We start from the raw sequence: 12,530 nt of genomic DNA, 5'->3' as shown, positions 1-12,530 counted from the left end.
ATTCTGAGTACGTCTTCAAATCGGGACATCCCATTTTACAGAAATGACCCTTTATCACCGAATTTTCAAACGATCACCATTTCAGACTGCAAACTATTGACTAATTAAAAAATAGAAAATTTAGTAGAAATACTGGAGAATGGATTTTTCATGTTTCCACAAGGATGATAAATTATGAAGTGAAAAAACCATAAATTGGGGAAGTAAGAAACACACCATGGGAAGTACAATTTTCCTTAGAACAAATGTTGCTGAAATGATGAATATAAATTTGAGGATTAAGTTAGATGAACGACAGATCAATGATTACGTCACTTTTCTTCATCAACGTTGTCACTTTTGACTTTTTTTAAGTTCCCAAAAACGCAAAAAAAAATCCAAGAAAGCACTTAAACTCCCAACGGATTATATCAAGTCCACCCACCTTCAGCAGGGCTCCATCAGGCAGGACTGCAAGTGAGTGCACCAAATGTATAACTTGAGCTAATCTCGGTTGGGGCCGTCTGTCTTGCAGTAGGACGAAAAGTTATTTTTCATCCCGAGTCTAGGAACTCTAGGCTCGACTGGAAATAAGGGGGGTGAAATAAAGAAGAGGAAATCCATTTGCAGACAATGATCATGAAAGATCATGGCATTAAAAGGGAAAAAAGTATATATAATGGCCGTTGCAAAAGTTGGTGGGTGGTGAAATGAGCAGTTTAAAAAGTGTTTCAACCACCGCAGTTTGAGAGTCTGAATGGGAGGAGGAAAATCCCTGACATTTTTCTTTCCAGAAAGAAGGGTGGCAAAGGATTTGAGCCCATTTTCTCTCTCTCTCTCTCTCGCTGTGTCTGTGTGGTCAAGGCCCCCGGAGTTAAGTTTTATATTAATTTAATTACACATTTAAATGGCAGTTTGGAACCGGAGAGGTGCGGTCGTTGGGCTGTGTAAACCCCCTACAATTTTTCAGGACGTTGGAATCCTTTTTTTTAAGTGCCCACACTGTCGACGACAGACGCAAGCAAAGTTAAATTGAAATGAACTTTTCCACTTTTGGATGCCTTTGGCCTGAGAGAGAGAAAATGCTGTTCGTGTCGTTCCTTGCTGGATTTTCGGAAATTTAATTAAAAAGTTTTGTTTCCATTTTAAAACGGTTATACCATGAAAATAAAGCGATATCGTTGGGTGATTACACACAGATTAGGCGTGTAAACGAGGTCGAGTGGTGACTTTGCAAAGTGAAGTCAAGTGAGAAAATGGTTTCATCATCTAGTGAGAAATTCAAAGATTTAATGCAGTGATATAGATAACATGGCTGGTGTGGAGTATGGTTAATGGATTCCCATCTTCAGTTAAAACTTATTGTAGACTTATTGTATTCAACCAACCGTTAGATAAAATTGGGAAAAATGCGATTACGTCCAAGTCTATTCCCCCAAGTCCTATCAAGACTTTTCCTATTTAATAAAAAAAGGCCTGAGAATCCATTGCACAGTGGTCCAGATCGCAAAATTAAGTGGAAAACGGATTTTCCGGAAAAATGGTGAAGTTTTGGAGCTTTGGTGTCTTCAGAAGAGTTGTTGCAACTGGAAAGGGGTAACTTTTTGTTTTGTTGAAAATTAGGGTGGTTTACTTTTAGGGTGATTTTAAAAATCTAACTTTTCAGGAATATTTTTGGGATTTTTTTGTCTTCCAGAAAGTTGTTGAGCTTGCCAATTCAAGCAACTTTGTCGAAGACACCAAAATTTTATCTCGTAATCTACGCCTTCTACGGCCAAATTAATAGAAAGCATCTAAGTAAACCTTCAAAAATCAGTTTTTTGAATCTGGCAATTCAGAGTTAAGTTTTAGAGAAAAGTGATGTTCGGGGCACAGCTTTAAAAAATAAACAATTTTATTTTTTGATAGGTTAATTTGGACTTAAGGGTCAAAAGTTACAGCCATTTTAAGGTACAAAAGATACAAATTTAAAACCTCAATATCTCGAAAAGGCGCAAGCCAAATTTTAAGCACTAGGTAGCATTTGAAAGAAGACATCCAGCACTACTAACGCTGAAAAAATCCCAGGGGTGTTTTTCTTTAAACTCGAGATATCTTCATTTGAAAAAGGCTAATTTTCAAGGGAAAACCTTATGGGACCACCCTAACGAATTTCAAAAATTGACCAAATATATGTTTTTCCATGTAATTTTGCCCCCTGAATCTGAATCTGCCCTCAGAATTGACCCAAAGTGTCGCAAAATCGATTTTTGGTCATATTTTTAGTTTCCATGTGAAATTATCATTTTAACACAAAATAAAGTGAAGCAGATTTTCTTTTACTTCTTCGCTTATTTCAAAATATTCGCGCCACGTGGTCTTAAACGCGTAAACAAAGCCAGCTGATGATGCAAATTCATGGGCACTTTTTGAAATGGTCGTATGAATTTATATTAAAAATATCATTTCTATCAATTATTCCTATGGGAGCGAATGACCCATAGGGTAAAAGTTCCCCCAATAAAATCAACAACAACAACAACAACAACATCAATTATTCGTCAATTTCTGTAACCATGATAAATTACATTGAATCATAAAGACAAACTTGATGCCAAAAAACTATTTCTAGTATAATATTAATGCTAAATGTTTTAATTAATTATTGCAGAAGACTTTTTGAGAAATCATGCGTAATCGCTCAATGCTACTTTGACAACTTGAGTGTAGATGGCCCAAGTGATAGTTTGCTTCAGAAATTTGAAGAAAATTTGTTCCTGGTGTCATGTCCGTTCGTCCGTGGTTTAACCCTAAAAACAAAATTTCCAAAACTAGCTTATAATTTTTGTATGATCGTAAGTATCATCGTTAACATAAAATTTATTTATTTTTTGAAAATTCTGGCCTGAAAGGCCAGGTGTTGCTTCGGATAATCGAATCACGAAATATTTTTTTTTCTTCTTCTGAGCCATAGTGCGTGATGGTGCGTGATGGTTTAGGAGATTAAGTCCAGACTAGATTATCTGAAGGCCTCGGATTTTTTTTTTCAGAATTGCAAAAAATATTGTATGGAACTCTTTGCAAAACTAGATTTATTCATCACTTGTCGTATTAATCCAACTCGGTGAACCTCGTTGGATAAATGTACGACTCGTACTTAACAAATCTTCTTTTTGCAACTTGTTGCCTAACTACTAAAGTTATTTATAAAATCCAAAATGGCGATGATGAAATATTGAAAAATGCATTTTTTTTAGTAGGCAATCAACTTTTCAGATTTCATTAAAATGAGGTCGTAGAACTCGAATTTGATGTTTAACCCTAAAATTTCCAAAACTAGCTTATAATTTTGTATGGTCATAAGTTTCATCATTAACATTAAATTTTTTTTTAAATTCAGGCCTGAAAGGGTTAAAACAATAAAATTTAAAACAAACGAAAAAAAAGTGTTTACTTCGGATAATCGAATCACGAAAAAAAAAATTCGTTATATAATTTTTGACTGTCGAGCTTAGCTAAAATGATTTAGAATTTTTATATCCAAGATGGCGGCCAAAACGGCGGTAATGTAATATTGAAAAAATGCATTTTATTTTTTAATAGGCAATCAACAAGCGAAATTCGACCAAAATGGCACTCAATTTTTATGTTAAAAACAAGAAAATGAAAAAAACCGAAAACGATTTTTTTGTTCATGATTCGATTATCCGAAGTCTCATACAAACCTTCGGATAATCGAACTTCGGATAATCGAAACTTCGGAAAATTGAGGCTTCTGATAATCGAGTCTAGACTGTATTCGAAGTCCCATACAAACCTTCGGATTAGGCTGAAACAAATTGTATTTAAAGTTTTTGTCTAACGTTGAGGTAATTATGCAGTTCGGTTCGTAATCATGTAAACTATCAGAAAAACCAATAAAATTTAGTACTTTGCTCTAGAAAACCGGAGAAAATCACTTTTTCGTGAAATTCTAACACATAGTCTTATGGGCGGGACAAATCTGGAGTTTTTTTTTTTTTTTTTTGAAAAGGACCAATAAACCAAATTTTCAATTTTTGCTTTTTGGGTGTTTTTTAATAACCCTGCCTCAAGGCGGTTCTAAAAACACCCAAAAAGCAAAAACTGGAAATTTGGTTTATTGGACCTTTTCAAAAAAAAACTCCAGAAATTTAACACGCGTTTTTCTCGGCTGTTTTTACATAAGGGACGAACTCGATTAGAGCGGCAGTATGGCTCAGAAGATGTACTTTTTAGTCCCCTAATACATATCAAAACAATTCTAAAACATTTCTTTCGAAATTGTTTGGACATGAACAAAGTTTTATCCCAATCAAAAAAATCTAATTTAAAAATCGCGTAAAAAATTTGCGAAATCGTAGTCAGGATTAGTAGAAAGAGAATGCTCTTGCTGGCAATCTCGAAATAAAAGAAGAGATCTCCCAATCTATAATGACTATCGCTATATCCTGATATTGTGATGTAGGAATGATCAAATGATAAATTTTTCTATCACTCATTCGCTACACTGGTAAGTAAACATAGCATAACAAATTAACAATAAAGTTTCAATATAAGGTTTTTGAAATTACATCATGAAACTACTAACTTTTCCTGTCATTCACGAACGACTTTTCTATACCAAAAATAATAGAATCGAAATAAAACACTTTTCAAAACAAATGGTAAAAAGTAGCTATATTTCAAAAGTAACTACTTTTCAGCAATCAAATGGATGCTGAAAAATTGAACTTTTCAGCACTTGTATTAAAAAGTGCTAAAATATTTTCTTTTTGCAACTTGTTGCATAAACTACTATTTTGTAGTATCCATCAGCAAATTGGAAAAAAAAAACAGAACAAAATCCCAAACATGCTAAAAGACCATGCTTTTCACCTTTCAAAAATGGTTTTCCTTCATCAAATAAAAACAATCAACAACCCTCTTTCTAGTCTTCCAGGTGTTTTATTTTTCTTTGCATTTCTCGAACCCTTCGATAAATTTCAAACCCAATTCCGGGAAAACCAGTCGGAAACCCCGGCGCCCCGTTTGCAGACATGATAATACACAGTAATTAACTAGTTAAAGTGCCCACTCGCTCAGCTTCACACACCAAGCAGCAGCTTACTTCCACTTGTTGTTGTCGTAGTCCCACTTGGACGAGAGTCCGTTGACGGGACCGACGCCCAGGTCCAGCATACGCTTCAGCTGGGCCTTCTGGTGCTCGTCGTCGAACGTTTCCGGAATCTTCTCGTACACGAACGCCTTCATCAGCAGCATGCAGGTGATGCTCATCGAGATGGCGATCAGCCCGAAGCCGAGGCACATCTTCCACTCGCCGCTCGGGTACTTCATCTCCGAGAAGGTCTGGCAGTACGAGGCGCGGTACAGGGCCTTCTTCTCCTGGACGGACAGCTTCTTCCAGCAGCCCTTCTCCTTCTCGCGGAGGGCCTGAGAGAGAGAGAGAGAGAGAGTGAAAGAGAAAGCAAATGAAAATGTTTGTAAATAGACTTGTGACAACCTCGTCCCGCCCGTGTGGATCAATCGGACCGCGCACTGGACTCACAATCCAGAGGTCGCCGGTTCGAATCCCGCGGCGGGCGCTCTAAAATTCTTTGTGTAAATATGGGTATTCGGCGCCGTCGCTCCGTGCCATACTTTCATACACTTAGGAGCCCAGGGCGGCGAAGTCCTTGTAGATAAAAAGGAAGACACTAGTGGTTGGTACTAGCAATGGTGGCCGACAGCTATAAAGTCAACTTCGTTTTTTTGTGGCAGCCTAAGGAAAACGCAATGAAGACCTTAATAAGGCACACTTGGTTTTGGATTTAAATATTTTCACCCTTATTATTTCGTAAATCGATTGATTTTTGGATTATTTTTTTCTTATTGCATACCTTTCCTACTTTCCTTTTTGACACACAATTATTTGTGTTAAGTTTTTTTAAGTTTGTTTAATTTTATTTACCTACAAAAAAAACAAATGTTTCTAATACAAATCACTAAGAGTACACAGCAAACAGGAAAGTTGTTTTCTTTTTTCCAAAATTGTTGAACTTATGAAGATAGTAACTTACGGGATGGATCAAAAATAGCATCGATTATTGAACATGATCATAGAATAAAATACTGCTCCAACTGTGCAACATTAAAAAAAAATTCGACAAATAACTGGCAAATCATGGAAAATCATCGTACGTCTCAATTCGAAGCGTTTAATTTACAAGCAAATTATGATTTACAAGATGCTTTCAACAGAAATCAAAAACAGTGTTTATGCAATTTCATCGTGAGGCAACTTAAGGAGATATAAGACTGTGACAAAAAAACAAACTCGCACATTTGACAGTTTGCCTGCTTTGTTTGTTTGCAGAAACGTCAGCCTGCATACATTTTGAGTTGCTTGCGAGTTTTACAAACTGTCAAATACGAACATGTGCAAGTTTGTTGTTTGTTTTTTTTTTTTTGTCGTAGTCTAATACCTGCTTTACTTTTCCTGTCATTCTCGAAAAACGTAAATAGCAGAAGAATTACTTTTCGATACAAGGACTGAAAAGATATATTTTTTAGCACTAAAATAAGTGCTGAAATGTTGAAATTATCAGCACTTTTATTGGACTTTTCGATATTGTTTTAATAAAATTCACTTAACACATGGTCATTTAACTTGAAATTTCATTCAAAAAGGGCCAGCCCATTGCCCAACTACCGTCCCGCGGCCAGATCCGGCTTACGAAGCCAATTCAAGCAAAATAACGTAAATGGGACCATGTTAAAGTGTAAACAAAGAGTCTATCCCTCTCATGTCAGTTGATGTTTACATTTGAAACGAGCAGGATAGACTCTTTGTATACACTTCGGCATTGGCCCAATTACACTGTTTTGCTAGAATTTATCCCAATTTATTTTTACAGCCCACCACTGCATTAGAAAAATCAGATCTGGCCCGCACCCAGTGAGAATTTCAGCTCAAGCCTCAAGTCGATTGAGGTTCGAGGCTCGAGCCAAAATTCTAACTAGGCAGAACCAAAACGTTGGGCACCCCAGATTTGCAACTCGTTTAAGAATTTTATTTTCAAGCACTCGGTAAATCTCGTTAGATAAATGCACGTCTCGTGCTGAAAAAAAAATTGTGCAGCTTGTTGCATAAACTACTTTTCTAATAATTTTCATATATGGGATTTGGGCTCAGTACGCTAACCGGAACAAGTCCCTGAATGTAATTTTACATCTTGATGAATATACCTTGAAACTCTAAATTATGTATATTTTTGATCAATATTTTTCAACATTTGGCAATTTACTACATTTCTAGCTTTTTTTTTTAAATTATCCCAAAATCTAAGTTGGAAGAACTAAGACAACTGAATAAAAATCTTTGCTTTGTAAATTTTTTCATCAAAATACAGCAACATATTACCCTGTTAGAGCATCATTACCGGTGCGTTGCGGAAATTGTTGCTATTTTATTAACCCGTAACGCTTCTATTTTAGTTTAGTAACCCGGTCCCACACCGGTCGTTGCTAAATTGGGTTAGCAAATTACTACCCGGCAACCTTACCGGTGGTTGCTGAACTATTGTGTATGGCAGTTTCATGAAAATGATTCGACATCATTTTTTTAAGAAAACATAAAAGCTTTCACCATTTTCAGTTATATTTTTTTATTGAAACCAAAAACATACTACAAAAACAGAAGACGCCTTCCAGAATCACCATGCTTATTGGCCAAATGGCCAGTTAACATGGAAACGGATACCAGAAAAATGGCCAACTTGATTATTTTTATGAAACCTTGTCATGTTGGATATTAAACTTTATGGAATTGAAAGATATGTAAATCTACGGTCATGCCGATGTTTGCTGACCCATTCTGGTCAATCTGGAACCGGTTACCGGTGGACCCTTGGGGACACTTCCGGAATATGAGAGAAATCCTATAATCCGACATATCAAACTTCATGAAATTGAAAGATATGTCAATCTACGGTCATGCCGTTGTTCACTGACCCATTCTGGCCAATCTGGAACAGGTTACTGGTGACCCCTTGGGGACACTTCCGGAATATGAGAGAAATCCTATCATCCGACATATCAAACTTCATGAAATTGAAAACTACCTTAATCTACGGTTATGCAATTGATCGCTGACCGTTGATACATCGGATGATAGGGTTTCTCTCTTATTGTGGAAGCGTCCCAAGAGGCCACCGGGAATTAGTTTCAGAATTGCCAGAATGAATAAGCGTACAAAGGCATGACCGTAGATTGACACATCCTTCCAGAAGTGTAGCCAGAATTTTGGTCCGGGGGGGGGGGGGGGGCTTGAACATGAATTTTTCTTCTTTTTTTGTTCTTCTTCCCTCTCTCCCATATGTATTCCAAAAATTCAGGAGGGGGTTTGCCCGAAGCCTACCCCCCTAGCTAGGTGCCTGCATCCTTCAATTTCATGAAGTTTGATATGTCGGATGATAGGATTTCTCTCATATTCCGGGATTGTCCCTGGTAACCGGTTCAGGATTGGCCAAGATTGGTCAGCGATCAACGGCATGACCAAAGATGGCATATCTATCAATTTTATGATGTTTGATATGTCGGATAATGGGGTTTCTCTCATATTCCGAGAGTGTCCCCAAGGGGCCACCAGTAACCTGTTCCAGATTGGCCAAAATGGGTCAGCGAACATCGGCAAGACCGTAGATAAAAAATCTTTAAATTTCATGAAGTTTGATATGTCGGATGGTAGGGTTACTTTCATATTCCAGGAGTGTACCCAAGGGGCAACCGGAAACCGGTTACAGAATGGCCGAAATGGGTCAGCGAACAACGGCATGACCGTAAATTGACATATCTTTCAATTTCATAAAGTTTGACATTTCGATGTTTATTGACATATTGCGAGATAAAATCCCATTTCTCCTCCGCTAAGACTGACAGGAGGTTACAGCCGCCGAACTACCGCGGTGCAAAAATCAGCGAGTTGAACTGAAATTCAGCAATGATTTAGCTGTCAACTTGATTTGTTTTGAATATTTTCCAAAAAGTCAGCAGAAAACTCAAGGCAACGTTTGACAACAGCCAAAAATTTGTTCTGCGGCTGTCATGCGACCATTCTTCTGCGGCCGTATCAACGCGCGTGAACTCTAATTATCGACGCCCGCGATAATATCTATCAATTTCATGAAGTTTGATATGTAAGATGATAGGGTTTCTCTCATATTCCGGAATTATCCCCAAGGGGCCACCGGGAACCGGTTCCAAAATGGCCAGAATGGGTCAGTGAACAACCGCATGACCGTAGATTGACATATCTATCAATTTCATGAAGTTTGATATGTCGGATGATAGGATTTCTCTCATATTCCGGAAGGGTCCCCAAGGGGCCACCGGTAACCGGTTCCAGATTGGCCAAGATGGCTCAGCTAATAGCGGCATTACCAAAGATGGACATATCTTTCAATTTCATGGAGTTTGAAGTGCAACATGATGGGTTTTCACCAAAAAAGTCAAGTTGGCCGTTCATCGGGTACCCGGGAACCGGTTCCAGGATACTCGGAAGTGGCCACTAACACTCCAGAGTGGTTCTGGCAATCGTGTATTGTATTTTTAGTAAGTTTTATGGATCAATTTCAACCATTGTGAGAGTATTTGTATCACATATATGTGTAAAACATTAAAACATGAACTTTTCGGATGTTCCGGACTTCCGGAACCGGTAGGTCACCTGGCCCTGATATTAATATTTGTGGTCAAAGTACAGGTAAATACCTGTTTAATGCAACCCGGAGCATCCTGATTGGTTGAAATTTGCCGGAGATACAGGTCGTCAAAGTTGGGGTCTCAAAAAGGTCTTTTTTCGGTTGTAGCCGATTCCCGTGGCCACCGGTGTCCAAATCCGGTTTTCTATGTCGGTTTCGAAAAGGGAATATCTTAAGCTTTCATTTGTGACCAAAAGAACCGGAATCGGTCAAAAACTGGATTTATGACGATTTTTTAAAGTTTGGGGTCGAAAAGGACCCCAATACCTTATGTGGGAACTAGCAAAAACTTTCAGAAAGCCAAGAAGCATCCTCCCTGATGTAAAGGGAACTCCTTCCGGATGTTTTTGCCGGCTCTGACTATCGGAAGTCCAAACAGCATCCTCCCTCTTGCGCAGGGAACACGTTCCGCATGGTTACGAAACCAGCAAACATCATCCGGAAGGAGTTCCCTGCGCATGAGATGATGCTGCCGGATTTTTTTGCCAGCTCCGTGGCCATCCGGAAGGAGTTTTCTGCACTAGAGGAAGGATGCTGCCCGAGTATTCAGAAAACTGGGAAAACCATTCTCATGAGCAATCCTTCAGTAGCCGGTTCCGTGGCCAGCAAACCCGGAATCCAGGCCATTTTTCACGATACATACCGGATTTTCTATTGCCGCAATCCACCCCTTTTTATTTTTTGCGCGGATTGGTCACTTCGACCGACAAAAGACGAAAAAAAAAACACATAAACAACATTCGAACATAAAAACTGAACCAGCTTTGTTTTGAACTTTGACAGTTCCAAGTTTTAGTTGCGTTGCTAGCGCGTTGCTAGATTTGGTAACTCGCTCCCAACCGACGCGTTACGTTTTAGTTTAGCAACCCATTTAGCAACGACCGGTGTGGGAGCAAAGTTACTAACACGCGTTACAAAACCCTAAAACCGGCCTAATACTCACGCTGGTAAGGTTGCTCTTATAAAATGGAGCACTGTTAAACCTAATTACAGTATTTCTTTAAAATGATATTTCCCTAATAAAAATTGATTCCATATAAGTAGGAATATGCCCAAATTCATCTTCCCGAATGAGAAATCAACTCGGGAATTACTGAAATTAGATAAAAAGAATTTAAGGGTGATCACTGGTCTATTGACCGGCCACTGCCCTTGTAAATACCACCTATTTAATATGGGGAATACTGCAGATTCTATTTGTCGATTTTGTCAGATGGAAACAGAAACATCAGAGCACTTGTTATGCAATTGCGGTGCCTTGATTCAAAGCAGAATTATATTTTTTGGGAAAGGGGTCTTACAGCCCTCCAACTTTATTAGGTTCCGTCCCAGTAGGGTAATAGACTTCATCAAAAAAGTCGACCCAAACTGGGACAAAATGCAGCAAACAGGAGCTGCCCCTCACCGTTCCATGGTGATGGGTTAACCTGATTTGCTATAAAAAATGGGTCACACCACAATATTCCTATAATTGGTCGCAGTGGTATTAAGGCTCTACAAAAAAAAATGCCCAATTTAGTAAAATAAAAAGTGACTATCTCCAAACATTCTGAACTGAATTCCCTTTCACAATTCAGTACATCGCCCATCGATTTACAGCGTCTTCTCTGTTAAAAAATATCTTGTAAAATAAAAATGTTAAGCACCCTTTTAAAACATAGATTCAGATTTTTTTTTATCAAATTTAACATCCGTAAGCCGAAACCCGGCACCAAAGCCATCACTCACGCTTATTGAGATTACTCACCAGCACATCGGGCGTCGGCTCCTTGAAGCGGATGGCCGGGAAGGGGAAGTCGACGCGGTCGGCGTACACCGGCATGCCGTTCCAGCCGTGGCCAACGACCTCGCGCTTGCCAATCTTCTGCAGCATCATGTCCGAGCTGGCGTACCGGACCGCTCCGAGCTTGGTGCGGAGGGCATTGCGCAGCACCACCTGAGCTACGTTCACGTTGGCCATCTCTCTCGGGGTTTTGACGATTCTGTAAACAAAAACGAAATGGGACAATATTAGAATCGGACGGACCGGATCAGTTGGGCGGAATCAGATGATCACATTTGGCAAACTTTTTCTTCTTCCGCGACTCGGTGTCAAAATGCGTCAGATTCGAAGGGGTCAGAGACAGAATAAAAATCTATGGCTGCTTTGTCAGGATGAAAAATTATGTTATGTAATGAACGGTAGACGCAATTTTGAGCAAAAAACATAATTTGTGATTCAACTAAAAATTCTTTTATTATTTTTGTAGGAAGCTTATCAATCATTAAATTCATTCAATACAATTTTAGCAAAATATTTCGGGAATTAACAGCAAATTTTGGCACAAATCCTAACCCTATAATCAGACACCGAAGTTCGCACGTCTTACACAACAACTTCAATAACCGAAAACAGATACCTCAACTTATTAGCGAAAACTACTAAACATTCTATCCCGAACACAATGTACTAACTTACCGCTAAATTAACACAAAATATCGCTCAAATTTCGCAATTTTCAACTAAAATATTCACTCACCTGTGCGGACTTTGTGACCGAATCGAAAATGCAAAGAGGAGAACTGTCACTTTTCTAGCATGAGGCCGTGTGTCGAGCGATGTCAGATGGGGTTGGAATGTCTGTGCAAACGTGGTTACGAAGTCTGTGCGTGTTTGAGGTCATTTTAAAAATCCTCAGTATACCGGTAATTTGGCTTGATTACCACTTTTTATAGAGCTAAAAACATCGAAATGTTTATAAAATTTATGTTTAATAAATATTTTTTTCAAATGTTTTTTTTTCATTTTCATTTTTTCAAATGTTATGATTTTAT

The 12,530-nt window shown here is 38.4% G+C and overlaps 1 protein-coding gene across 2 annotated transcripts; it reads right to left on the bottom strand.

Annotated features, from left to right (window-relative positions):
• Positions 1–4,901: 4,901 nt before the first annotated feature.
• On the bottom strand, positions 4,902–12,318 carry LOC6036378. 2 transcript variants are annotated; one of them, XM_001846381.2, is made up of 3 exons: positions 12,236–12,318; positions 11,464–11,698; positions 4,902–5,409 (listed from the first exon to the last, which is right to left on the bottom strand). In XM_001846381.2, the coding sequence occupies exons 2-3, from the start codon at positions 11,674–11,676 to the stop codon at positions 5,083–5,085; spliced, it is 540 nt and encodes a 179-aa protein (XP_001846433.2). In that variant the 5' UTR covers positions 11,677–11,698; positions 12,236–12,318; the 3' UTR covers positions 4,902–5,082. The 2 variants fall into 2 exon arrangements, with proteins under 2 accessions (XP_001846433.2, XP_038108552.1); XM_038252624.1 differs by lacking the exon at positions 12,236–12,318 and adding an exon at positions 11,773–11,797.
• Positions 12,319–12,530: the final 212 nt, after the last annotated feature.

This window comes from Culex quinquefasciatus, chromosome 2 (assembly GCF_015732765.1).
Source record: "Culex quinquefasciatus strain JHB chromosome 2, VPISU_Cqui_1.0_pri_paternal, whole genome shotgun sequence".
Lineage (NCBI taxonomy): Eukaryota > Metazoa > Arthropoda > Insecta > Diptera > Culicidae > Culex > Culex quinquefasciatus.
The sequence above is the reverse complement of the archived record's forward strand: the minus strand, read 5'-3'. Positions and strand labels throughout refer to the sequence as shown.

What these genes read in the sequence shown, in the direction of transcription:
- LOC6036378 (XM_001846381.2), bottom strand. Translation starts at nt 11,676, where the DNA reads ATGGCCAACGTGAACGTAGCTCAGGTGGTGCTGCGCAATGCCCTCCGC. An exon ending in AGCCGACGCCCGATGTGCTG is followed by an intron (nt 5,410 to 11,463) that starts GTGAGTAATCTC and finishes TCTCTCTCTCAG; the next exon opens with GCCCTCCGCGAGAAGGAGAA.